The 21,399-nt window shown below is 51.3% G+C and overlaps 8 protein-coding genes across 8 annotated transcripts; 3 read left to right on the forward strand and 5 right to left on the reverse strand.

Annotated features, from left to right (window-relative positions):
• Positions 1–357: 357 nt before the first annotated feature.
• On the reverse strand, positions 358–2,815 carry BGZ61DRAFT_484051 (bacterial alpha-L-rhamnosidase-domain-containing protein; the record flags this gene model as incomplete). Its single annotated transcript, XM_046249557.1, has 3 exons — positions 358–1,935; positions 1,987–2,394; positions 2,441–2,815. The coding sequence occupies 3 exons, from the start codon at positions 2,813–2,815 to the stop codon at positions 358–360; spliced, it is 2,361 nt and encodes a 786-aa protein (XP_046097672.1).
• A 796-nt stretch (positions 2,816–3,611) lies between these two features.
• BGZ61DRAFT_365618 (MFS sugar transporter-like protein) lies at positions 3,612–5,476 on the forward strand (the record flags this gene model as incomplete). The annotated part of the gene is made up of 5 exons (XM_046241626.1): positions 3,612–3,841; positions 3,896–4,152; positions 4,212–4,297; positions 4,375–4,985; positions 5,044–5,476. The coding sequence occupies 5 exons, from the start codon at positions 3,612–3,614 to the stop codon at positions 5,474–5,476; spliced, it is 1,617 nt and encodes a 538-aa protein (XP_046097673.1).
• A 3,659-nt stretch (positions 5,477–9,135) lies between these two features.
• Positions 9,136–10,747, forward strand: BGZ61DRAFT_498544 (uncharacterized protein; the record flags this gene model as incomplete). The annotated part of the gene is made up of 6 exons (XM_046251285.1): positions 9,136–9,327; positions 9,428–9,788; positions 9,841–9,958; positions 10,015–10,085; positions 10,148–10,172; positions 10,231–10,747. The coding sequence occupies 6 exons, from the start codon at positions 9,136–9,138 to the stop codon at positions 10,745–10,747; spliced, it is 1,284 nt and encodes a 427-aa protein (XP_046097674.1).
• Positions 10,748–10,816: 69 nt separating this feature from the next.
• BGZ61DRAFT_592825 (ankyrin repeat-containing domain protein) lies at positions 10,817–12,643 on the reverse strand. Its single transcript, XM_046256751.1, has 3 exons — positions 12,485–12,643; positions 12,343–12,428; positions 10,817–12,268 (listed from the first exon to the last, which is right to left on the reverse strand). The coding sequence occupies exons 1-3, from the start codon at positions 12,602–12,604 to the stop codon at positions 10,873–10,875; spliced, it is 1,602 nt and encodes a 533-aa protein (XP_046097675.1). The 5' UTR covers positions 12,605–12,643; the 3' UTR covers positions 10,817–10,872.
• A 173-nt stretch (positions 12,644–12,816) lies between these two features.
• Positions 12,817–13,682, reverse strand: BGZ61DRAFT_538314 (uncharacterized protein; the record flags this gene model as incomplete). Its single annotated transcript, XM_046254635.1, has 3 exons — positions 12,817–12,970; positions 13,020–13,465; positions 13,554–13,682. The coding sequence occupies 3 exons, from the start codon at positions 13,680–13,682 to the stop codon at positions 12,817–12,819; spliced, it is 729 nt and encodes a 242-aa protein (XP_046097676.1).
• A 1,912-nt stretch (positions 13,683–15,594) lies between these two features.
• On the forward strand, positions 15,595–16,926 carry BGZ61DRAFT_430627 (short chain dehydrogenase/reductase). The gene is made up of 2 exons (XM_046243819.1): positions 15,595–16,529; positions 16,581–16,926. The coding sequence occupies exons 1-2, from the start codon at positions 15,847–15,849 to the stop codon at positions 16,831–16,833; spliced, it is 936 nt and encodes a 311-aa protein (XP_046097677.1). The 5' UTR covers positions 15,595–15,846; the 3' UTR covers positions 16,834–16,926.
• A 501-nt stretch (positions 16,927–17,427) lies between these two features.
• BGZ61DRAFT_461633 (uncharacterized protein) lies at positions 17,428–18,602 on the reverse strand. Its single transcript, XM_046247195.1, has one exon. It carries the CDS (start codon positions 18,437–18,439, stop codon positions 17,549–17,551), a length of 891 nt encoding a protein of 296 aa, XP_046097678.1. The 5' UTR covers positions 18,440–18,602; the 3' UTR covers positions 17,428–17,548.
• Positions 18,603–18,952: 350 nt separating this feature from the next.
• BGZ61DRAFT_538317 (prion-inhibition and propagation-domain-containing protein) lies at positions 18,953–20,972 on the reverse strand (the record flags this gene model as incomplete). Its single annotated transcript, XM_046254636.1, has 2 exons — positions 18,953–20,844; positions 20,903–20,972. The coding sequence occupies 2 exons, from the start codon at positions 20,970–20,972 to the stop codon at positions 18,953–18,955; spliced, it is 1,962 nt and encodes a 653-aa protein (XP_046097679.1).
• Positions 20,973–21,399: the final 427 nt, after the last annotated feature.

Raw genomic sequence — 21,399 nt, forward strand, 5'->3', positions numbered from 1 at the left:
GTTCCGATGATAAAAAAGACTGCGTGTGGATTGGGGCATTCCACCAAGTGACTTTTGCCTCATCTGGCGGAATACTATAGGGTAAGCGCCAGGTCTGCGGGCAGCACACTGGGACGAACCAGGACTTTGGATTATGGCCAGCTATTACAGAGAGCTGGCGATTCGATATAGATATGAGATAAAGAAAGTATCCATATTTTAGATTAAACACACTTTAAGGGCTTCATTGAGCCTGTGGCGGTTCTCGTAGTGTATACTAAACGCTCTCGCCGTTTGTTCATTTCTCGCTCGTATGAATTACTTGTGAAGCCTTTATATAGCGTCTAGTACCACTCTGTAATCTGTTCCCATCTATCTTCAGCCCATGGTGACTGAAACCTCATGGCCCTTTGAGGCTTCTACCGTCATATCCAATCCTTTTCCCCACTTAACCAAGACAACCTCCTCATCTCCAACCGGAACCGACCCGCTAATATCCTCGACTAAAGACCTCCGCGGCGCAACCATGATTTCCGTCCCTTCCTTCCCAAGGCGCTTCAAGTACTCCCTGCTCCGCTGCTTCACGCCTAGGATCTCTGTGCCAATCTCGTACAATGGTGTGGCGCTCCATCCGTGGCAGTCGCTGCGCACGCTGCTCTCGCTCTCGGCCCACGTTGTCAGGTTATGCGATATCATCTTCTGCCAAGGCTGGATCAACGTCGGCCAGCTTTCCTCGTAGATACCGGCCTCGCTTGCGGCGCGGAATAGGTAGAAGCCCATGGCGAAACTGGCCTTGGCCATTGAGAACTCCTCGTGGCGGGCAATTGTCTTGCTCATCAATTCACGGGCTGCGTCGTTGGTTTCGAGACATCCCGACAGGACTGCAAATGTCTGTACGTGCTGGCTAAACTGCCCTGCTGCTTTGGGTCCGTCGAGGAATAGGCCAGTGGCCTCATCAAAGCACTGCCCGCGGACAGCTTGTACGATGCTCTGCTGGCGAGAAACGTATTCCTTGGCCGTGTCATTCCGCCCGACAAACTTGCAGAGCTCGCTGGCTTTGAGCAGAGTGTATGCGTAAAGCAGGCTGTGAAAGGTGGCGCTGCCAGTCTGGTAATAAGCGGGCGGAACAGCCATGCCCAAGAATCCCTTGCCGGGTGTGATCCAGCCGTCGATCCAGTCGACAAACGCCCATGAGTCTCCCTCAAACTGGCCAACGAGACCTAACTCGCCGATCCGTTGGTCAAAGTAATTGAGTACTCCGTCAATAGCACCCAGGTACTCCTTCACCAGGCGCTCGTCGCCAAAGTGCACCATGTGATCGTACACCATCAAGACCCAGAAGAGAGAGAACGTGGGAATGTTGATGCAGCGCGCAGGGTTGGGGTAGTGAGTTTCCACCAAGCCATCATCGCGGCGCGAGGCGTAGAATTCGTGCATGGTCTTCCTGGCGAGGCGGTCATCGCGGGAGAGGAGGTAGGTGAATAGGATCTGGCTGCGAGAGTCCATGGAAAATTGATTCTGTTCGTAGAAGGGACAATCTTCGTATGTTTCGTGCAGGCAGTTCTTGAGGGTGTTAAGGCTGATATCCCACAGGTTATTTACTAACGTAGACGATGTCTGTATGGTGGTCGCCACATCAAGAGGGTAATGGGTCGATCGGTATGAAAATCTGCTGACGACGAACGGTTCAGCGCCAGTCTTGATCGTAATTCGAACGTAGCGAAAGGTGCGGAACCAGAAAGGGCTGTAGTGGTTCAACCCGACGTGCGGCTTATAAATGTCCACGGGACCGTAAAGAGTGCCGTTGCGGAAATCGGTTCGGTCTCCTTTGCGTCGAGGTTGGCCCATTTCGAACGCTGGCTCGTAGCACTCGGAGCAGAGGAGCTCGATTTCGGGTCTGGCTTGGATGTCTCCGTCGAATTGGCATACGAAATCAAGGAAACCGGTAGTGAGGGCCTTGAGAAGGTTAGTGGACTAATGTTGGGTTAAGGGCTAGGATTCACATACCTTAACCTCGATATCGACGGTATGGGTTGAGTTGGAGGCAAGAGACAGCGGCTTCTCACCCAATATGAGAGCAGTCCACTCCTCGGAAGAAGTTGGCCCAGAGCAGGTCACCACTCCGTCAAACTTGGCAACATCCTCAGATAAAAATGGGATCTGGCGGGGTGTGAGGCGGCGCGGGTCAAGCATGGGCGACATCTTGCCAGTGGCTTTAATCACGATAGAAGCCTCCCATGCTGAGTCGTCGAACTCAGGCTGGGCATATCCGCGATGAAGTAATTCTCCATCGGCCCTCTCGTTGATGTTCAAGAAGGAGGGGCCAAGTCGGTAGTCCCATTCCGATGCATCTGCCATATACACGCCAGTATCTAGCTTTGCCTTCCACGACTCGTCGGTGTTGATGCTCTGTCTCTGCAGCAGTCAGCATTTTGTTTCTACAAACGGGCGGCAGGCATACGGGCAGATCACTGCAAAGAATAAAACCAGGCAACGCAGTGCGAATCATGGACAAACATCCCGGATGGCTGCTCGAAAAGCGCAGCACACGGGCGGCCAAAACGTTGAGCCCCGTTGTGAGGTACGGCGTAACGTTGACCGTCTCATAGTTCCACCTTCCCGCGTAGCTCTTGCATGGGCCGAAGCTAATGGAGTGACCGTTCAGATACAAGCGATATCTGGTGTCGGCCGAAACATGCAGAAGAACATCCCGCTCGGGAACTTGGTCCAGCTGGAATGTCTTTCGGAGCGAGACGAATTGCGCGGGGGCGGCGGCGTCGTCGAATGCGGGGACCCAGATCCATCGGGCTCCTCCAAGTGCGAAAGGAGTCGTCATTGTGGTGTTGTACAGGTTAATTGGAGAATTGTGGTGTTGGAGGTTAACGGCTGTATCGGCAATATTTGTATATTGCATCGGAGTGTGGTGCAAGTCGACTATCTTCTCCAAATTCACGGGAAATCCGGCACGCATGAATCGAAAACGGGGTGTTCTCTCCCGAGCATAACTGGAGAAGAGTTACTCTACTCGGGATGTGGACATGATTTCGTCTTCTATTAAACCGAGATGACGAGTGGACAAGAGGAGTTTGACCGCGGCAAGTGGGGGATAGGCCGAGTTCCTTGTCACAAAGCCCCAAAATCTCCAGGATGCAGGTGGACTTTGGCCGCGTTTTCTCCAGGAAGTCTCATGATCCTCAGCGTGTAGGTGGACTTTGGCCACATTTGTCCCCACGAAGTCTAGGTGGACTTTATTTGCCTTAGTCCCAATGAAGCGTTAGACAAGGTGGACATGTCGCAGGATTGGGCCCCCATGGAGCATCTCGACAAAGCAAGTGGACTATTGCTAGGGTTTATTCAGGTTAGTCCCCACGGGGCCCCGAAAAACTCCACGATCCAGGTGGACATTCCCGGTCGTTGACTCCTCGGGGAAAACATGGTCAACTGGGATACTTGAGGGGAAATCTCCACTGTCGGCGAAAGATGCTCAGCGGACGAGGATTTCTCATCGTCAAGAAAGCAGCATACGCGTTGATGTCCAATCTAACCCTATTAAAGGTTAGCAGCCGCCCCTCTCCCAGGTCTCTCTCCAAGCTCGACATTTGCTCATCGACTTCATCTTTCCCATCTTCACCATGGCCCGCGAGACTGTCCCCCAATCGTCCCCTCGGCCAATTGCGGTCGAATTCGAAGAGCCCACGATCCCTGCTCCTGCTGAAAATGCTGAGTCGGGATGGGCTTTCCTCAAGGTGCTGTGGAAGCACCGTAAGATTCTGGCATGTTGCACCTTTGCCAATATTGGCGCTGCCATGTATGGCTTTGACAACTTGACGTTGTCGCTGTGTCTGAGTATGCAGCCTTTTGTGTGAGTTCTCGTCGACATCTCACGCCCCTAGTCACCTCTAATATGTGTCTACAGTGAGGAATTTGGTACCCTTGAGAATGGCACATATGCCATCCCCGCGTATTGGCAGTCGCTCTGGAATGCTCTATCGCAGGTCGCTACCGCTTTGGGCTGTTACGCGGCTGGTCCCATCTCTGATCGATTCGGCCGTCGGCTGGCGTTTCTGGCCGCTGCCATCATTTCCGCCGCTGGTGTTTCCGTCGTGTACACATCATCAAGTCCAGGGCAGTTCCTGGGCGGCAAGATGGTCAACGCATTGGGTCTGGGTCTAGGTGCGTGTAATATTATGTGTATTCAAATGCTTCAATCAGTGCTAACATTTTTTGTAAAGCCATTACAGCTGGACAAACATATGTGTCAGAGATCACTCCGACCGCCATTCGAGGTGTCGCCTTGTCGGCTTTCACCATGAGCATGGTACGTTCCACCAACCCAGCCCTCCGTTATATAAGACAAGGAGGGCCTCGCCATGAATTCATGCTAATGCATCCCAGAATCTTGGCTATATGATTGCAGCTTCCGTCGCCTTCACCCGCATTAGCATCCCCGACCAAAGTGGATACAAACTCATCTTTGCTGCGGAATGGATCTGGCCAGGGTTGCTACTGCTCGACCTCCCACTCATCCCAGAGTCTCCTTACTACCTTGTTCGCAACGGTAAGATGGAGTCTGCTGCACGATCTTTGCGCAGATTGCACGACTCGTCAGATTCTATCGGCCCCGTGTTGCAAGCAATCAAGAGCATCACCGACCACGAGTCGTACATCAAGGAGAACGCATCCTTCAGGGAGTGCTTCCGAGGCATCAACTGGCGTCGGACGCGCATTGTTCTTTACGCCAATGGTCTCTCCCAGATGATCGGTGCAACTTTCATGTCCAATGCTCCTTACTTTATGATCGTCGCAGGAATGTCTGCCACCAGCGGTGCGATGCTGGTGGAACTAGGCATTGGTCTTGCCATCATCTCCAGTGCTTTCTCGTTCTGGGCCATGACAGTGTTTGGTCGCAGGACCATGATCCTCAGCGGAACAGTCTTTGCTGGTGCTCTGTTCTTGATTATGGGTATTGCAAGTTCTATCCCGAATCAGTCGGCTACTTCTCTTTGGTAAGATACATAGCTGCCTTTTGGTTGTGTACTTGGAACATTGCTAATCACAATACAGGTGTGTTGGAATCTCACTCCAGCTAGTTTGGCTAAGTATCGGCCCAGCCATCGGACCTGCAATGGCTCTGGCTGGCGAATTGTCAGCCGTCAAGCTTCGCGCTCAGACATTGGCCATTGGCTTCCTGTTTAACTACACATTTAGCACGATTTTCAATGTCGTGGTCCCGTACATGTTCAATACAGATGCGGGCAACCTAGGAGGAAAGATGAGCTGGATCTTTTTTGGAACTTCCGTTATTGCCGTCGCCATTATCTGGTTTGAGTTTCCAGAGACCAAGGGCCTGTCATTTGCTCAGATTGAAGATCGGTTCGAGATGAGAGTCAAGGCGAGACAATTTACAAAGTATCACAGCGAAGTGGATACTACGGATGTTATCAAAGTTTCTGATGAACAGATCGAATATCTTGATGGCAAGGATGTGGAAAAGTGATACATCAGACTGTACGACTAGGGGCTGGAAGAAAAGTTTCGATGAATGCCACATAATCTTGAATACCTCTAAGATAACAACGAAGAAGGAAGAGCTCAAGATATGAAGGAAACCTTACGCATGATTATATTACCTCAAAATCTGACAGGCCGGCCCCCTCGAAAATTGCTTGCCGTTTGCATTTCATTCCTCCACCAAGTCTCAGAGTGGGGCCGGCTCTACCGAACCGCTTGGGAGGTCCGCTTCTCTTTAGCCCACCTGCGATATCAAATGATAGGTTTCCACAGCGCCTGAATCAGCTAGTCATGTATAGTCGACTTAATCGGCGCTCCGAAGAATGATTTTCGAGTAAGGGAATAGCTGGGACTAAAAGTTATGAAGAACGAGTGTCCCGGCTCGCAATCTAGCTACCCTGTAGTCGGCCATGCTGAGTCGCCGCCGGTCCCAATATCGGTCGATAATCACATAATAATACGGGAAGAACTGATCAAACTCTGGCCTGTTAGCTCACTAAACGTATCCTGAGATGCGACGACACTCCTGTGATACAGAGCTCGCTGCTCACAATAGTAATGAAGACGTATGAGTGCGTGTGTTTTTCAGCTTCAAGATGTAGCTGCACTAGTAGCACATTGTAACTCAGGGGGCTCTCACCCTTCTAGGAGGAAACGGGATATTAAAATGATATGATTTTATGCTCATTCGATTACTCAAGCAAATGTCCAATACCCACTCATGCCAGAACACCCCAAGCCAATTCGGATGACCAGTCGCGAAAGCACGTCTAGCAATCTCCGCTGAACTCCGACATACGGTAATCCATCTATACCTACAGGATAACAATCCTCATGGCTACACATAGATAGCTCGACGGCTACTCTGAGAGTGATTATCAGCCAGACATCGAATTTCGGCATCTATGCTAATCCGTCCTGGTGAGCAAGCGGCTTCGTCACCAGAACACGTTTTCCAGCACCTGCGGAAATAGTTTCCGTACGACTAGCCAGATCCGTCACCGCGAGAAGAGTAATAGTAACTGAGGGATATATCTCGATCAATGCAGGGTATGTACTGTGCATTGCGAGACCGAAAGTTAAATACCAAACATTACTCAGCGGACAAATTCATAGCGATAGGACACAGCGAATCATCTGGAACGGTCGAGTTGATACTTTTCGGCCAATCCGGCTTGCGGGTCAGCTACGAAATCGGACGTGTTTGAACTATCATCGTCCTATCCTCCTAGGATAATCGTTTATGCAGGTTTACGTTTGTGGCTTGGAACGCTTCAGAAGGAAGAACGGAAAGTCAAAGTCAAAGTTTGATAGCAGTGGCGTTGTATTGGTCGGCATCAGTAGGGAGATCTTGACTGCTGGAGATAGATCTCCCGGGAAGCTATAGCGACTCTGCATTAAGACGGAATGCGACACAACGCGGCGACGCCGTCTGTCAGGTGGCACTGCGAGACCCGAGAGACGAGAACACTAGTCAATGGTGGCGTTGGGCTGAGTGTCGTGCTACGTAGAAGCCAATGAAGACGGCGTCGTATTTCGAATTTGCGCCAAGAGTGTGGCGACTAACCTCGCAGATTGGTGGTCTCGGCCTTCCCTGAACCTGTTGCGCTCGGTCACGTTGATCATGCGCCGCCAGGTCTCAGCTCTTGACTGAGCCTCGGTCGATGTTAGTAATGCGACGGCCATTCCTAAAGCATCGATAAAGCCTTGCGTAGCATTGAACTAGTGATTCGCTTCGTACGTCCCTGGTAGCTACGCCATGGCCAAAACGTCCGTGTCCAGTCGCCGTCTCCGATGATGCCACGCCGTATCGTATCGATGAGATGGCATCAAGCGCGGGAATCCTTCCAGAACCTTAAATGGACGTGTTTGACCCTCTCGCTCACCGTGCTGGTTGTATCTAGTCGACGGTGACGGTGAATCTCCCGGAACTCTGTCGCTGCCGCATGTTTCGAAACCCGTCGTCCCGCATCTGTGCGACCGGAGGCGCGAGGGAGCCCTACCAAACCATGTGTGCGCCTGCTGCTTCGAGCCATGTATCGGCCGATTAACTTACAAGGTCGTCCCATCCTAATCCGTCCTCCGCGCCGCTTCTGCAAAGGTTCAAAACAGGTTTGGAGGTCATCGGGGCCGGCCTGTGCCACACCTCAGACGGCGGGGGAGGCACATACTTATGAGTACCCGGCATCTTGAGGACTCTGTATGGAGCAGCTGTACCATGCCCCGGAAACCAGTGACGTCCATTTACGGCTACGGGCTTGTGTGGAGGCGCAGAAGCAGTTTTAATAGGGGCAGCCATGTGGGATGTTCAGCGGACATGGCGGGCCAGATCCGTCCTTGGCGTCGCAACCGGGATAATTGTACCACGTATCGGATCCCCAAAGCTAGCGGCCTAAGCAGGGGACGCGAACCCACGTGTAACCCTACACCACAGCCTGCCTTAGAGGGTTTCAGCTAGACACAAAAGGACGACGGGCTGGGGTCCGCCGTGGGGACCTGATGGCATCGCACGCGGAGCATGTCACCGTTCTGGGGATCTCGGTACCTGGCCACCGGAGGCTTGAAACGGAGGCCTGCTGTGCTCCGTCGGGTCACGTCAGATGCCAATCACCGAGGGGATTCCACCGGTGGGCGCAGATAAGACGCTGGTGTTTTTGGGGAACGGAGCATGGAAGACAAAGTGGAATTATCCCACTTGCCCGCAGCACAGCAGCCTACCACAAGGAACATCACTTGCATCGACGCATGGATACACACCCAGAGCCAGCTACTTGGTTAAGTTAAGCGATAGTCTATTCATATACCTAAAAGGATCTCGTGCCCTAGTGTGACGATCCGTCCCTCGGATAAGTGGGCTACAATTGCAAAAAACGCGACGCCGTCCCGCACAAAATACAACGGATCCCCATGTCCGATGGACAGCAGCGCGTCACTACTGTGCGTCGACTTTTCCAGAAATAAGCAATTCCCATGCCACCGGAACTCCCGAGTCTGTACGCGCCCAGGGCTGAAAATGCCGGGTTAAAAACCAGGCCATGCAGAGGCTGTTCCGCACACAGCAGCATCCGGTGTGGACGCAAATCCGCAATGCTGCAGAGGGCAATCAATTCTCGACGCGTCGGAATAATAACGGCGGGATGACAGATGCCACTTCGTTTCTTCTTGTTTTGTCTCTCCTCTCCACCGGGACCCTCAATGCAGAAATGCCCCCATCACAATCGGTATACGTTTCTATCCCAGATCCTCGCGGTTTGGAGATGCGTTTCAAGAATCCACCAATCATCCCATGGTCCCCTGGCCATCACCAGCAGAGTTTGTCACTGCGTCGCACCCGCTTGTCAAAGGGGTTTAGGGGAGAATACGACCCTTGGCGCCTCCTTTTGGCCTCAACGCGTAATGCTTATTATCCTGGCAAATCTCCCAGGGTGGCTCCCAGGGGGGTGGCTACCACCCCATCGTTTCGACGGGGGGCGTGGTAGAGAGGTTTCCCGGAGCTTATAATCGGCTGTTGTTGGTTGTTGGTCACTTTTCGACATCTTCTTCTATCCCTCCCGCCCCCGGCCGCAGGATCCGTTTGTACCTTCTTTTTCGTTTCTCTTCTTTGCCCGCCACTTAGACGATTTCCTTTCACGTCAGCATGTGACGATGCATCTAACGCCTCGCGACGAGGATGACGACGTGCCAGTCCATGGCTATGTTAACCCATACACAGAGCTCAACATCGGCCTGTGGTCACTGTTCGCTGGCGCAACTGTGCTTCTGTTTCTGCGCCTGTACGTGAAGGTCACGCGACGACACGGCCTGTGGTACGACGATTATATTCTTACTTTTTCATGGGTGAGTTCTGCGCTGCTCCGGACGGATTCACCATGCACCCGTGTTGTGTGCTGGCTTTTGCGTCTATTCTCGACCTCGTCCTGACCCGGCAACCGCTTAGATGCTTTTACTTGCAAACAACGCTCTCATTATTCACGAATTCGCAACTGGTTATGTCCTCAAGGACTCGACGGAAAGCTGGGACGACCGCATGCACATTCTCATTAACATTTCTTCCTGCGGCACTCTCATCGGACAAGCATTGACCAAGACCGCTTTCGCCGTCACACTCATTCGAATCAGCAACCAATGGCAGCAATATGTTTTATGGTTCTGTATCTTATCCATGAACCTGTACATGGTTGTCAAGGTCATTTTTCAGTGGGCCAAGGTCTGCGACAAGGACAGTTATGATGTTTGGTACCGACTCAACTTTTGCATTGGGTGGAAGTTCCGTGACAGTTTCAAGGAGGGTGGAAACGGTAAGTACCTCGGCGCGAGCGAGACCGGGACGTTTACTAACAGAATCATCAGTTTACAACGTCATTATGGATTTCGTTTTTGCATCTTTTCCGTGGTTGATCACACGAGGCCTGGAGATGAGGAGGGTCGAGAAGATTGGTCTATCCGCTACGATGAGCTTGGGAATGATGTGAGTATTGGTGATATGGGAAATGTTGCAGAATTTGGGCTGACGTTGCGTGACAGAGTTGCTATCGTCACAGCCATACGTATTGGATGGAAGGACAATGGAAACGACCGCGACAAGTGGTATATCTGTGAGTCTTTGCGATGGTCTCAACCACGCGTGTTCAACATACTGACAACCATCTCCCAACAGGGCGCAACGGCATGTCGCAAGTTTGGTGAGTCGCCCCCGAATATCAAATGCCCGTCTGAGCACTAGCTAACCCACAGCCGCAGGTACTCGTCTGAAGTCGCCGGCACAATCATGGTCCAATGCATCCCGATCCTCCGGCCGATCCTGCAGAGCTTCCATACCTCGTTAACGTCGAAGAAGTTGGGTTCCACGTCGGACGCACAAAGCACAACCTGGCTAAGCAAGTTTAGTGGGAACCGGGTATCGACAAGAATGGACAACAACGGACACAGCAACGGAGCCGCCCTGGTCGCCGACGAGCGCGGCCTCGCCAACAACGACCGCGTCGAGCTGCGGGACATCCCCGAAGAGCCGGCCGAGTCGTGGCGCGAGGTGCCGACGTCGTCGTGGCCGCTGGACGACGCCAAGTTCACGCCTGAGACGCACACGCCCGACAGCCTGCCGCATTCCGACTCGTGGGCACTGCCCCGTGGGGAGGACAGATCGGGGAGGAGTTTGGATGTGGAACAGGACAGGGGGTCGCACTCGAGTATCGGCTTTGACGTGGAACCTGTTAGAGAACAGGGGTTGTCGCCACCTCCGCGCAGACTAGCCCAGTAGCGGCTGGGAACATGACACGAATAGAATTGTAGTAACATCAGAGGCCTCAAGACGCTCATTTATTAAAACCTGGGGTTCTAAATTTGGTGATACGTGCGGTGTCGAAGCAGTGTTTTGGCTGATAGTTAGTCCCTCTCGCTGGTTGCTACCTCATCCTCTGAGTGATTGGCGTGCGATGAGGCGGTTTCGTTGTCAAACACGACAGGCTCTCCGTCAGACCCCGAGTCGTCTTCGTTGTGTGCATCTTGTTCGTCTTTTTCTTCATTGCCATTATCCTCGCCCCCCTCACTTTCTACCGGCTGTGGACACCACCATTCAATCAATTCTCCAGGCGAGATCTCCATCTCTTCTTCCATGTCTTCAATGACATCTTCGAGAGCATACGAGGCTGCTTCCCATTCACCTACCCTTATTTGCCCATCAACAGCCCGAAATGTCCGCAGCAAATCGAGTCGCTTCCATTCCTCCTTTTGTCGAATCAAATGTGCCAGTTTCGCTCGTGAAGTCTCGGTATCCCTTTCTGACAGAGCTTGAAGGACTTCTTCTATAATATGGATGTCAATACCCAGATTCCTGTTCCGGATGTCCGTGTAGAGTCGGGCGAATGCTTCCAGGTCGTTCAGATCGGGTTGTCTCCAATTGCCGAGGGTCCAACGAGGCGTGTGAATGGTGAATTGCATGATAGCCCATGGACTATTTCCCCAGGTGTCTGGAAGTTCGGTGTTAATACCCGAGAGCGCTAGGCTAGTCAGATAATTCAACATCTCCGCCTTTGAGAACCCGGCAGCGTGGTGCAGAATATTTCGAGAACTGTTGTCGACGACGTGGAGTGACGCACCAGCACCAACAAGACAATGCAGGATTGATAAATTGTTCCTTGACACTGCAGATATCATTGCCGTCCACCCTATCTCGTCTCTTGCATCGAGGTCGAAGCCTGCAGTTTTTTGCAGGTGGCCGAGTTTGTCCTGCGTTTCTTTGTGTGATATTGCCAATTTGTGCACCGGCAATTCGCCGAGTTGATCTGCCACTGAGATGGACGCGCCAGCAACTAGCAGCATCATGACAGCATCAGCTGAGCTATAAAACACCGCATAATGCAGTGCTGTCCAACCTTGCTCATCCTGGAGGTGCAAATTGCATTTGGCCTGCAGCAGGCGTTGTATGCATTTTGGGTTGTCCGATGAGACAGCAAATATCAGCGGCGTCGCATCTTGGTAGTCTCTAAGGTTGACATCCGCTCCCGAAGATATGAGTTCGTCGAGTGCTGCAACATCATCCAACCGGGCAGCCATATGAATCGGTGCAATACCCGTCGGGCCAAGCATGTTGATAGACCAAGGTTCATCTTGCAGCACATCATGGATACTCTCCCCCCCGACGACTGCCCTATGAAGCCTTGTTTCAGTTGTTTGCAGTCCATCATTCGACAGTAAAATTAGCCGATTGAGCAGGCTGATTTCCTTTTCATTGTGGGCTATGTTCAATCGGAGTATTAGAGCTGCGGAGTATCCTACTCTCCTGGAAGATGTCAGCTTCTGTGTTTACTCGTGGTCATATAGCTGCGTTCGATGAAGTAAAATGTCTTTGCATACCTGGGTAAGCTCTTTTCAGCCAATATCCCTTCCCATAACTCCAAAAGTAGCTCAATGACTTCATAATTCATTTCTACAAGAGCAAACTTTTTCTTCCGTTAGTGAAACCGGTTGTAGTCAAATGAATCCTGATCAGACCCACCTGAATGAGGCCTTGCCCACTGGGCTGAGAGTCATCTGGGAAGTAGTGTGGCGAATTCTTCAAATAGTCATAGAAGATGTCCACTGGACCTATTGCTCGAGACCAAACACTATCATGCATACTCAAAACTCGGCGAGGACGCAACGAACTAGAGTATCGAAACCCACTGAGAACATCGTATGAGGCTCTTATCGCTAACGCTCCAGCCCAAAACCACGCTGGGAATTGATGCTCTATCGTCAACGCCAAGCCATCCCTGTTTTTACAGCGCGGCTCAGTGCACTGGGCGCGACTTCGACGGGGCACCGTGTTGGAACTCAGAGACAAGGATCCTAGAAAAGGACGTAGCCATGGTTGAGTCTTGTACTCTCTCGTTCTAAAGTGACACCTGCATCCACAGACAGGGGGGCATCGGCCGGTTGCCGCGTAGTGCGATTCCCTGAGTTGGTCGATTGCACCGGTATTTTGGAATGTAGTGCTGTGGCGCTCGATGGAGTCAGCTGCTGAGACAACTGATTGCTGTTCTAACTCCAACCTAGGTTTGTCGTCGTCGACCTTCTCCAGGCTCGCGGTATACTGGCTTTCTTCAACCGGTATATCTGGCAACTCTTCGACTCTCCCCGCTTCTGATGGAGTCGACTGGGGGACTAATGCAGAGGCGATTTGATCTATCGATGTAATTGTGAGATGCATCGTCATGGCATGGTGGCATGTTACGGCAAACCGTAGATCCCCCTTTGCATTGTTCGACTTTTTGAGAAGCCTTTCGAGTTTGTCCCGCTGCAGGACCCATTTGCGCTTCCTTGCCTTCTCTTGCTGATCTTTGGTTAGACGGGAACAGCTCGTTGCGAACTCGGTGAGTTCGCCCTCTATTTCTTTGAGCTGTTGGATAGCGTCATTGATCAGCGGTGAGTCGTCATCGCCAGGACCACGGTGGGCGATTATCTGGCTAAACCGAAGCAGTTCCCCGATGTACTTGATCTGTTGAAAGTCAATACAGACAGTCGTTAGCATCATGCTCCCATCCCGCAAAGCTGAGAATTTTCCTATTCCATGGGAATTCACTCACCTCCTTCCGTAGAGCCTCGTAGTCCTGTTGGATCTCGGGAATACTCTTGAAGAAGCCCACCATCCGCACACCCGCCTCCAGTCCTTGGGCGAGCGCGATGCAGCTGGCTACGGCCCCAACAACTTCCATGGTGTCAGATACCGTCAAGAGCTCGAATAATGGAGATCGGATTGCTCGTTTCTGATCGTGGGCGATGGAGCAATGAAGCAATGGCGTGAGGGGAAATTCAGAGTCGCAGCCCGATGCGAGAAGAGGAGGTTAACCGCGCACTGCCGACCGCCTCGTTTCAATTTGGGGCGGAGCAGCAAGTCAGGCTCTCATGTAGGCCGCCTCGTAGGCTCTTAGCATGGGTTACACATAAGCCACAGTCGCTATCACATCAATCGTGTTCCAATCAAATGTTGACAACAAGCAACTGTCTCACCGCCCATCTTGACGAACAAGGACATGTGCATGCGCTCAAGGCGCCAATTCAATTGCCGGTCGAATTCCGCCTTACGGGTGGCGACCCGCCTTTTCGTTCCTTGTCCACGTAAAGGGTGGTTTCAAGAGCATGTCGGGTGAAATATAAGCCGCAGTCGGGTCCTTTGTTCGTGTACCCCAAGGAATCAGCTTGGTGACACCACCGTAGACCGATTCGTTCGTCAGTGGAAATTAATTTAAGGGTGCTGATTTGCAATTTAAGATGTCGCTAGTCTTCATGATGTAATATTCTGGGTTGGGTGGATGCATCCACGTCAAAATGGACGAGTAGGAATATGATCGGAGATGGAAAGTCTCCAGCAACGATAGCATCGTTGGTGGGTATGAATGCTGGTAACCCATTAGTACAGCCTCGGAAATGAAAATTGCTTCTAAGCGCGCTCTCATTTCCAAGACACTCTGGATGTTCGTGTCAAGATCCTGCGACCACAGCGTCACACACGAAGCTTGCAGATTGCGTTGCTGGAGCCAGCGCCAATCCCTTCATGCTGCCGCAAATACATGTCAACGGCGAGATGAAAAAAGGGCATCTAGGTGGGAAAATACCCCGGCTCTATGGTGTGAGGTGATTCTCCAGAGTCGAACAGCACATAGCCTTCAGGATGCTCGATCAAGTACGTGCTGATGGGCAAGGGAGGAGTCCATGATCGGTCAAGGGCCACAGATAGACGACGTAAAAATACAGCCTTGTCCGCAAGTTGGTGTCGGTGGCTTGGCCTGATGCGAACAGTACCGATTTCGAGGACTTTTATGCTGGTTCTGACCCCGTCGGCAATGAGCCGGCCGTCGTTTCCATCGAGAAGAATACTGGCCCAGGACCAATTTTTTTCCCGGTTAGTTTTACTTTAGTTTCTAGGTAGCGTAGACTGAAAGTTGTACAGCCTGGGATGGAATTTCTACCTCAGGTGTCTTGTTAATGATGTCCCACCCGCATTTCAATGCGACTCGGCGTGAGGTGAGGGAGACGCGAAAGCGGGGTGTTGCATTATAGGTGACAAGTCAGACGCTATGAAAAGCTATCACCAGCACCAGATACGCCCAGAGGCTTGTCGCAAAGAGCAAGATGCCATTTCACCAGCGTTTGCGCTGTGCTGGCGGAAAGTCTTGAATAAAAATTCGTAAAAACTCCATAGGTTACTGAAGGGGATCTTGACGGAAATCGATTTAACTGTGGTTCGAATTATACACCAGTGGTTCGCATCACCCTACTCGCCAGACTGGTGCGGCACACCTCCTGGACAGAATAAGTTGAGAGGGTGTGGTGCCCTAATCTGCAGGCTTCACTCCCTGTAATCATCCGCTGCAATCCACGAGCCCCTCACAAAATGGGTCAGGTCATTTTATCGCTCCAGTTCTTGTTGTTTCAAGAGACCTTGTTTTCATTCTCAAAAGGAAACGTAGGTGCTTTGCTTTTGTGATCCAGCCGAGAGCTACTTAGACAACATGCGGGGTCTGTTTTATTTGGTACATAACCTCCCTCTGTCTGGCCTCGGCATGACTCCATCGGCGACTTTTCCTCCAATGAATGCACCCTTTGCATGGGTGCTGAAAAAGCATTATGAAGCAGGGTAGCCCTGATATTCCAATTAATCCCAGTCCTCCTGGTTGTCCGTTTTGTGTTTGGTTATATTACCCGGGCTCCCCTTGGCGCAACTCTGGTTCTTCTTGCTGACCTTCTTCCTCTTTTTTTCCCGCCGTTTTCGCAGTTTCTCGCATCGACGGAGCTTTATTCACCAACACACAAACCTCCACTACAAGTAGATTCTTGGGCGATCCAGGAAGCCAATTGATCGCTTCCCCTCACGCAAACATGGCTTCGAAATGGATAGACGCAGCAATTTCCCGAGTCCAGAGCTTACCTGGATTAGCAGCAGCCATCCTGGTCACACTTCCACTCGGCGTTGCTTATACAGTCAATAATATTCTCAACAGAAGAGCCCTGGGCGGTTTGATCTTGAATGACTCTTGGGACTGGAACAAAGAAATCGTTCTCATCACCGGAGGCTCCGGTGGCATGGGCAAGCTGATGGCTGAGGAATTTGCGCAGCGGAAGATCAAAGTCGCGGTCCTCGATATTCACCATCCGAAGGATCCCTTCCCCCAAGGCGTCGTCTTCTATGAGACCGATATCACATCTCCAGAAGCTGTGCACAAGGTTGCGGAACAGATTCGACGCGACGTCGGCGATCCAACGGTGCTCATCAACAATGCCGGCGTGAGCGTGGGCAAATCCCTACTGGAATGCTCGCAGTCCCAAGTCCGAGGGGTTTTCGAAGTCAACACTATGTCGCACTTCTGGCTTGCCCAAGAGTTCTTGCCAGCCATGATCAAACGGAACCATGGCCATGTCGTCACGATGGCGAGCATGGCCAGTTTCGTTGTCATCGCGGGCAACGTCCAGTATAGCTGCACGAAGGCGTCTGCCCTCGCTTTCCATGAGGGCTTGGGACAGGAACTGAAGCATCGCTATTCTGCGGGCAACGTAAGGACAACGTAAGTGAAAGTTCCTCGATCATACACTTATCTAATGAGCGTGCATGATAGCGTTGTACACCCATACTGGGTCCGGACACCAATGATTGAGAATTTGGTAGCAAGTGAAGGCTTCAATGGGCCTGTCATAGAGCCAGAGTATGTCGCAAAGAAAGTTGTGAATCAGGTTCTGGGAGGGAGAGGTGGACAGCTTATCTTGCCTCATAGATTTGGCATCGTATCAGCTATCAGAGGCTTCCCCATTTGGCTGCAAGAATGGATTCGAGATGTTCAATCAGAAACTTTGCGAAACACTGTATTCTAGGGCGCAAATTGTTTGGACAATGGCCAGCCGTGAAAGTATACCGTGGTACCGCCAAACTGGGGCAATGGAGTGTGAAACTTGATGGGATTGGGCGCTTTATAGTTGAACACGATTGTTTTGTCCATTGCGTCAATGTTCATCACTACTTCATTTTTCTGAACTCCAAACTTGGATGGGGGTACATGCACATATCTGGACGATTGAGCCTCAGCAACTTGTGGGTATTAGTAAATTCGTCAAGTAGGATGGACACAGAAAACTGTTCACTGAGAACCAACAAGGAAAATAAGCTGTATTTTGCGGTGTTGGATCGTGATGTCCTCAAGTCTGTTATTATGCCTGCATCCCAGTTTCGTAACTCTACTTGGCGTGGGAACGGTCAACCTTAGCAGTATACAAGTCTCAGGCCTAGGGATATAAACTTTGCTGCGAAGTCCCATTCGTGATTTCGACGTCATAGAGATACTTTTGCAATGATCGAAAGATTTATTGCTTGAAAAGAATTTACCTAGCTAATGAAACTTGAGCAACGTCTTAAGAGGCATGTGAGGCTTCATCAGCTTCCTCCTTATGCCCCAGAATTGAATACCTCTCCAGGGGACTGTTTAGACAAATAAAGAGCGCGGTGTAGATGAACGAAAGCCCCGTTAGCTCACGAAACTTGTTTTTGACTTTGCTGGTACACATCATGACTCCTGTAAATTTCCACGGATGATCATGGGTTACGAGAATGGCTTCCACCTTCAGCGTTCCATTTTTTCTTAACCATGTCCAAGGCCCCGACTTTGGACAAGACATGTGATATTATCGCCGAAGGCAAAAACGTCGAGAAGAAGGCAGACAATGCATTCCCACCTTTCCAAATCTGTGACGGTGGCGATGTCTTCAGCAATTCCTTCACCACCTGTAGCGCCCATTCGTCCGTATCAATCTTGAGTCTTTTAGTGTGAGATCCGTGCAAAATACCCTCGACATCCTCCTTTGCAACATTGTAGAGGCTGGCTTTAGGCAAAACGGGCTTTGCACCACCTTGTCGATTCTCGTAAAAGTTACTCGTGACGGCGCCAGTCTTGAGGTCCACGACTTTAATGTCGAACGGTGCGAGTTCGAGGCGCAGGGTGTCGGTCATCATGGCGGCGGCGGCCTTGCTCGCATTGTAGATTCCGGACATTGGTATCGGTAAAACGGAGTTGATGGATGTGTTGTTGACGACGACACCTCCCATGTCGGACTGTAACAAAAGTGGCAGAAATGCTTGGGTGACGGCCAACATGCCCCAGACATTGACTTCGAACAATTGCCGTGATGTGTCCAGATCCGAGTCCACTAATGGCATTGAGTAGCCATTGCCGGAGTTGTTGATGAGCATGTCAAGACTTCCGCCTGTTTTGTCGGCAAGCGCGGCGACACAGGCTGAAACAGATTCCGACGAGACTACATCGAGAATAAGTGTATCAATGCCCATCTCTTCCAAATGAGCAATTTTGTTAAGACTTCGTGCTGTTGCGATGACATATTGGCCGTGTTGGTGGAGGGCACGAGCGAGGGCATCCCCTAACCCACCTTCTGAACACCCTGTGATCAGGATAGTCCGCGGTCGAGACATGGTAGAAATAGAAAATTTATCTGGCAGAAGTAGAGAATGGGCCTGAAAGCGGCATTTGCGGCTTTAATAAGGTGGTTCTGTAAATCTGAATCCTACGAGGTTCAGGAGGTGACACGATAAGGCTAGGCCAACCTTCAATCCACCACGTACTGATCAGGCCACGTCTTTGCCCGGTTTCTGTTTGAATACTACGGCGTTCCAATGTACCGAGTTAACAACCTAGACGATTGTGGATCTCGGGAATCCTTTACGAGCGAAGCCCGATCCCTCGGCGCACGTTGTTTCCGGTGCCGACTATCCCCTGCCACATTGTGGACCAACAAGGGGAAATTTGCAAGGAGACACCTAAGCTCACTTGACTATCAAGCGAATGCAACACTGATTACGAGATTGATCCTGTGGCTTGACAAGAGTAGTTGTCCGCGTTGCATTCTTAGCTGTAGAAGGGCAAAAACGTGATGGGACTATATAGAATTCGAAGACAGGTCTAGTAATAATATCATTTAGATAAATCTATGGTGAAGGCTTGATAAGTGTGCATGAACCTGGGGCCACGCGGTAGCAAGGGCGCTGTTGTGGTGGCTTGGCATGGTCACAAACCTCCTGAGCCAAAGTTCGCAGCTTCTTCACAGTGACTTCAAAAAACCTCTCCTGCAACTTCAGCGCAGCAACAGACTCAGCATCTCCGCCTTTCGCATTCTCCATGACTCCAAACGCAGCAGGCCCATTTAAACAAGCCATGATAATATCCGTGACAGTATCACCCATGACCTTCCGAATCAGTGGCTCATACCCTCCCTCGAGCAACCTCATCCTCACCCCTGCAATTTGTTCGGGCGACACAACCTGCGCACTATCAAACCCAAGAATGGCGTAAATTGGTTGCCAGTACACAATCTCTAGAAACAGAACCCCAAGCGCGTAAATGTCGTGCTGCTTCTTGAACCCAACCCCGTTCGCATCCACCCTCGGCACCCCCTTCACTGCTGGATGTCGATATAAGTCTTCCGCTACAGCGGCCGGCAAACTCACCGGCTTGTATTCCGAGCCCTTAGGGCGGGAATAGTCAAAACCGGATAGATATGGCTTTGCCAAATCCACGTTTCCAGAAGATTCCCGGAAGAATACGACGCTTTGGCCTCGGAGGCCTTTGTGCAGCCAGTTTACGGCGTGTAGCTTCTCAAGACACTCCGCCAGAGTCCTCATCAGTCTCACACGAGCACTCAGGCTTGGAATACCCTTTGCCGCCATCAACTCAATCAACGACGTGGGTGTCTGGTCTGGATCAATGCCAGCCGGGTTCTGAAAAATGAAACCGTACCGGGGCTTGGTTGCGCTCTGCTCCTGGACGTAGTAGCCCAAGCAACGCATGGTTCTGAATTGTGCCACAGCTCTATCTTGACGGAGGAGCTCGACTAGGGCTTCGAATCGACTAAGTGTGAGATGGTGCTTAATGTCATTCGCTTTTTGGGGGAAGCCAGGTTGCTCGCTCTCCCATTCTATCCAGACTTGGAAACAAGATGCGAGAGGGTTGTTATACCATGCTGATACCCGGTTTGTCGACACTGACGTTGTTTCCTCAAGCATGATCTGCTCTGATGGAATTTCCAATGGTTCATGTCTTTTTGTCGACTCGCCTAGACTCAATTCTGATTTGAAGTCATCGGTGAGGGACACTGTTTCGATGGCAGACATGAGAGCTTTGAATTGGGCAAGATTGACGAGGCCAGTATCCCGCCTGGGTCCAGCTTCGCCCGGATGGGGGTATGATGAAACCAGTTGGAACTGTATTGGAGCGGCAGCTGGGAGGTTGAAAAGACCGGCCTTGACAAACTCAGTGAGATGCTCTACCTTGTCATTGAGCTGCATGATCTGATAGTTGGTCCTCATTTGTTGTGTACTCAAACTCTGAAGTTGGTGATTGTTGAGCAGTTGGTCGAGATAATTATTTAATGACGTCAACCTGGCGAGTATTTCCTCGATCTTAGCTTTATCGGAGATGACCCATTTCAATTTCGTCGGGTATTTGCTGGTGCTGTGAACAAAGGCGAGGGATTTTTGGAGTAGCGCGTTTGTGTGCGGGAATCGGCTCTGCACGGAATCGATGTCGCCCAAAAGATGATCCTCGGAGACGCCAGAATGCTGTTCTTCGCTGAGGAGAGGATTCGTGAGCGGTCGGAGACGGTCATCCAGCCGGCCAAACCTGAGCATCAGTCTGTGCTGTTGGTCAAGCACATCCAGCAAAATCGGCTTGCTCGCGGTGCTAATAGCCAGGGCCTCATCGGTTGCAGTGAGTTGGGCGATGGTGGCCCAGTCAAGGAGTCGGTACTGCTCTGTTTTGAAGCGGATGCGAAAAAACTGGTGCTCCTCCTTGAGGCCCTTGGCTTCAGAGAGAAGCTGGTATCCTGCATACGAACCGCTGTGTTAGTCCTGTGGCCAAATATGTTTATCGGGAAGGCATACCTTTGATGCATCCTGAAAACACTTGAAAGAGCAATGATACAGCACCAAGTCCTAACCCAACACCTTCCATGATGTTGTCGCCGCCGTGGCTGATGGCAGACCCAACAAAGCGACCGATAAAGCGTGTGCCGGCTCCACGATTGATCTTACTCCTCATACATCTGGGGGCTTTGCCACGATATGTAGCTCAACCGAACTGCACTAGGTGACCACGACCACCTGTGTGGGTGTGGCCAAACCATCGATGCGGTATGCCTTGCGGTTGTCAGGTGAGGTTAGACGGCTACCGATTGATCAGCCCGCAGCAGCCACGGCTGAATTATGCGTCGACACTCAGCTTTCCCAAGTTCTGATTGGAGGCACTGGTTGCATTTGGGGGCCGATGGCAGTGCTTGCATGGGTGTCTTCCCATTGCGGTCGATTATATGCGCGCTAAGGTCGTGTGTTCTAGGCTTCCAGTCAGCTATAATGGCATATTATGGATATGAACGACTTTT

The sequence above is a fragment of the Ilyonectria robusta genome (assembly GCF_021365365.1).
Source record: "Ilyonectria robusta strain PMI_751 chromosome Unknown BGZ61scaffold_28, whole genome shotgun sequence".
Classification (NCBI taxonomy): Eukaryota; Fungi; Ascomycota; class Sordariomycetes; order Hypocreales; family Nectriaceae; genus Ilyonectria; species Ilyonectria robusta.

Coding starts and splice junctions, on each gene's coding strand:
- BGZ61DRAFT_592825 (XM_046256751.1), bottom strand. CDS start 12,604: ATGCATGATAGTGTTTGGTCTCGAGCAATAGGTCCAGTGGACATCTTC. Junction 12,429..12,484: donor GTGGGCAAGGCCTCATTCAG/GTGGGTCTGATC, acceptor CGGAAGAAAAAG/TTTGCTCTTGTAGAAATGAA. Junction 12,269..12,342: donor GCTGAAAAGAGCTTACCCAG/GTATGCAAAGAC, acceptor GACATCTTCCAG/GAGAGTAGGATACTCCGCAG.
- BGZ61DRAFT_430627 (XM_046243819.1), top strand. CDS start 15,847: ATGGCTTCGAAATGGATAGACGCAGCAATTTCCCGAGTCCAGAGCTTA. Junction 16,530..16,580: donor GCGGGCAACGTAAGGACAAC/GTAAGTGAAAGT, acceptor CGTGCATGATAG/CGTTGTACACCCATACTGGG.
- BGZ61DRAFT_461633 (XM_046247195.1), bottom strand. CDS start 18,439: ATGTCTCGACCGCGGACTATCCTGATCACAGGGTGTTCAGAAGGTGGG.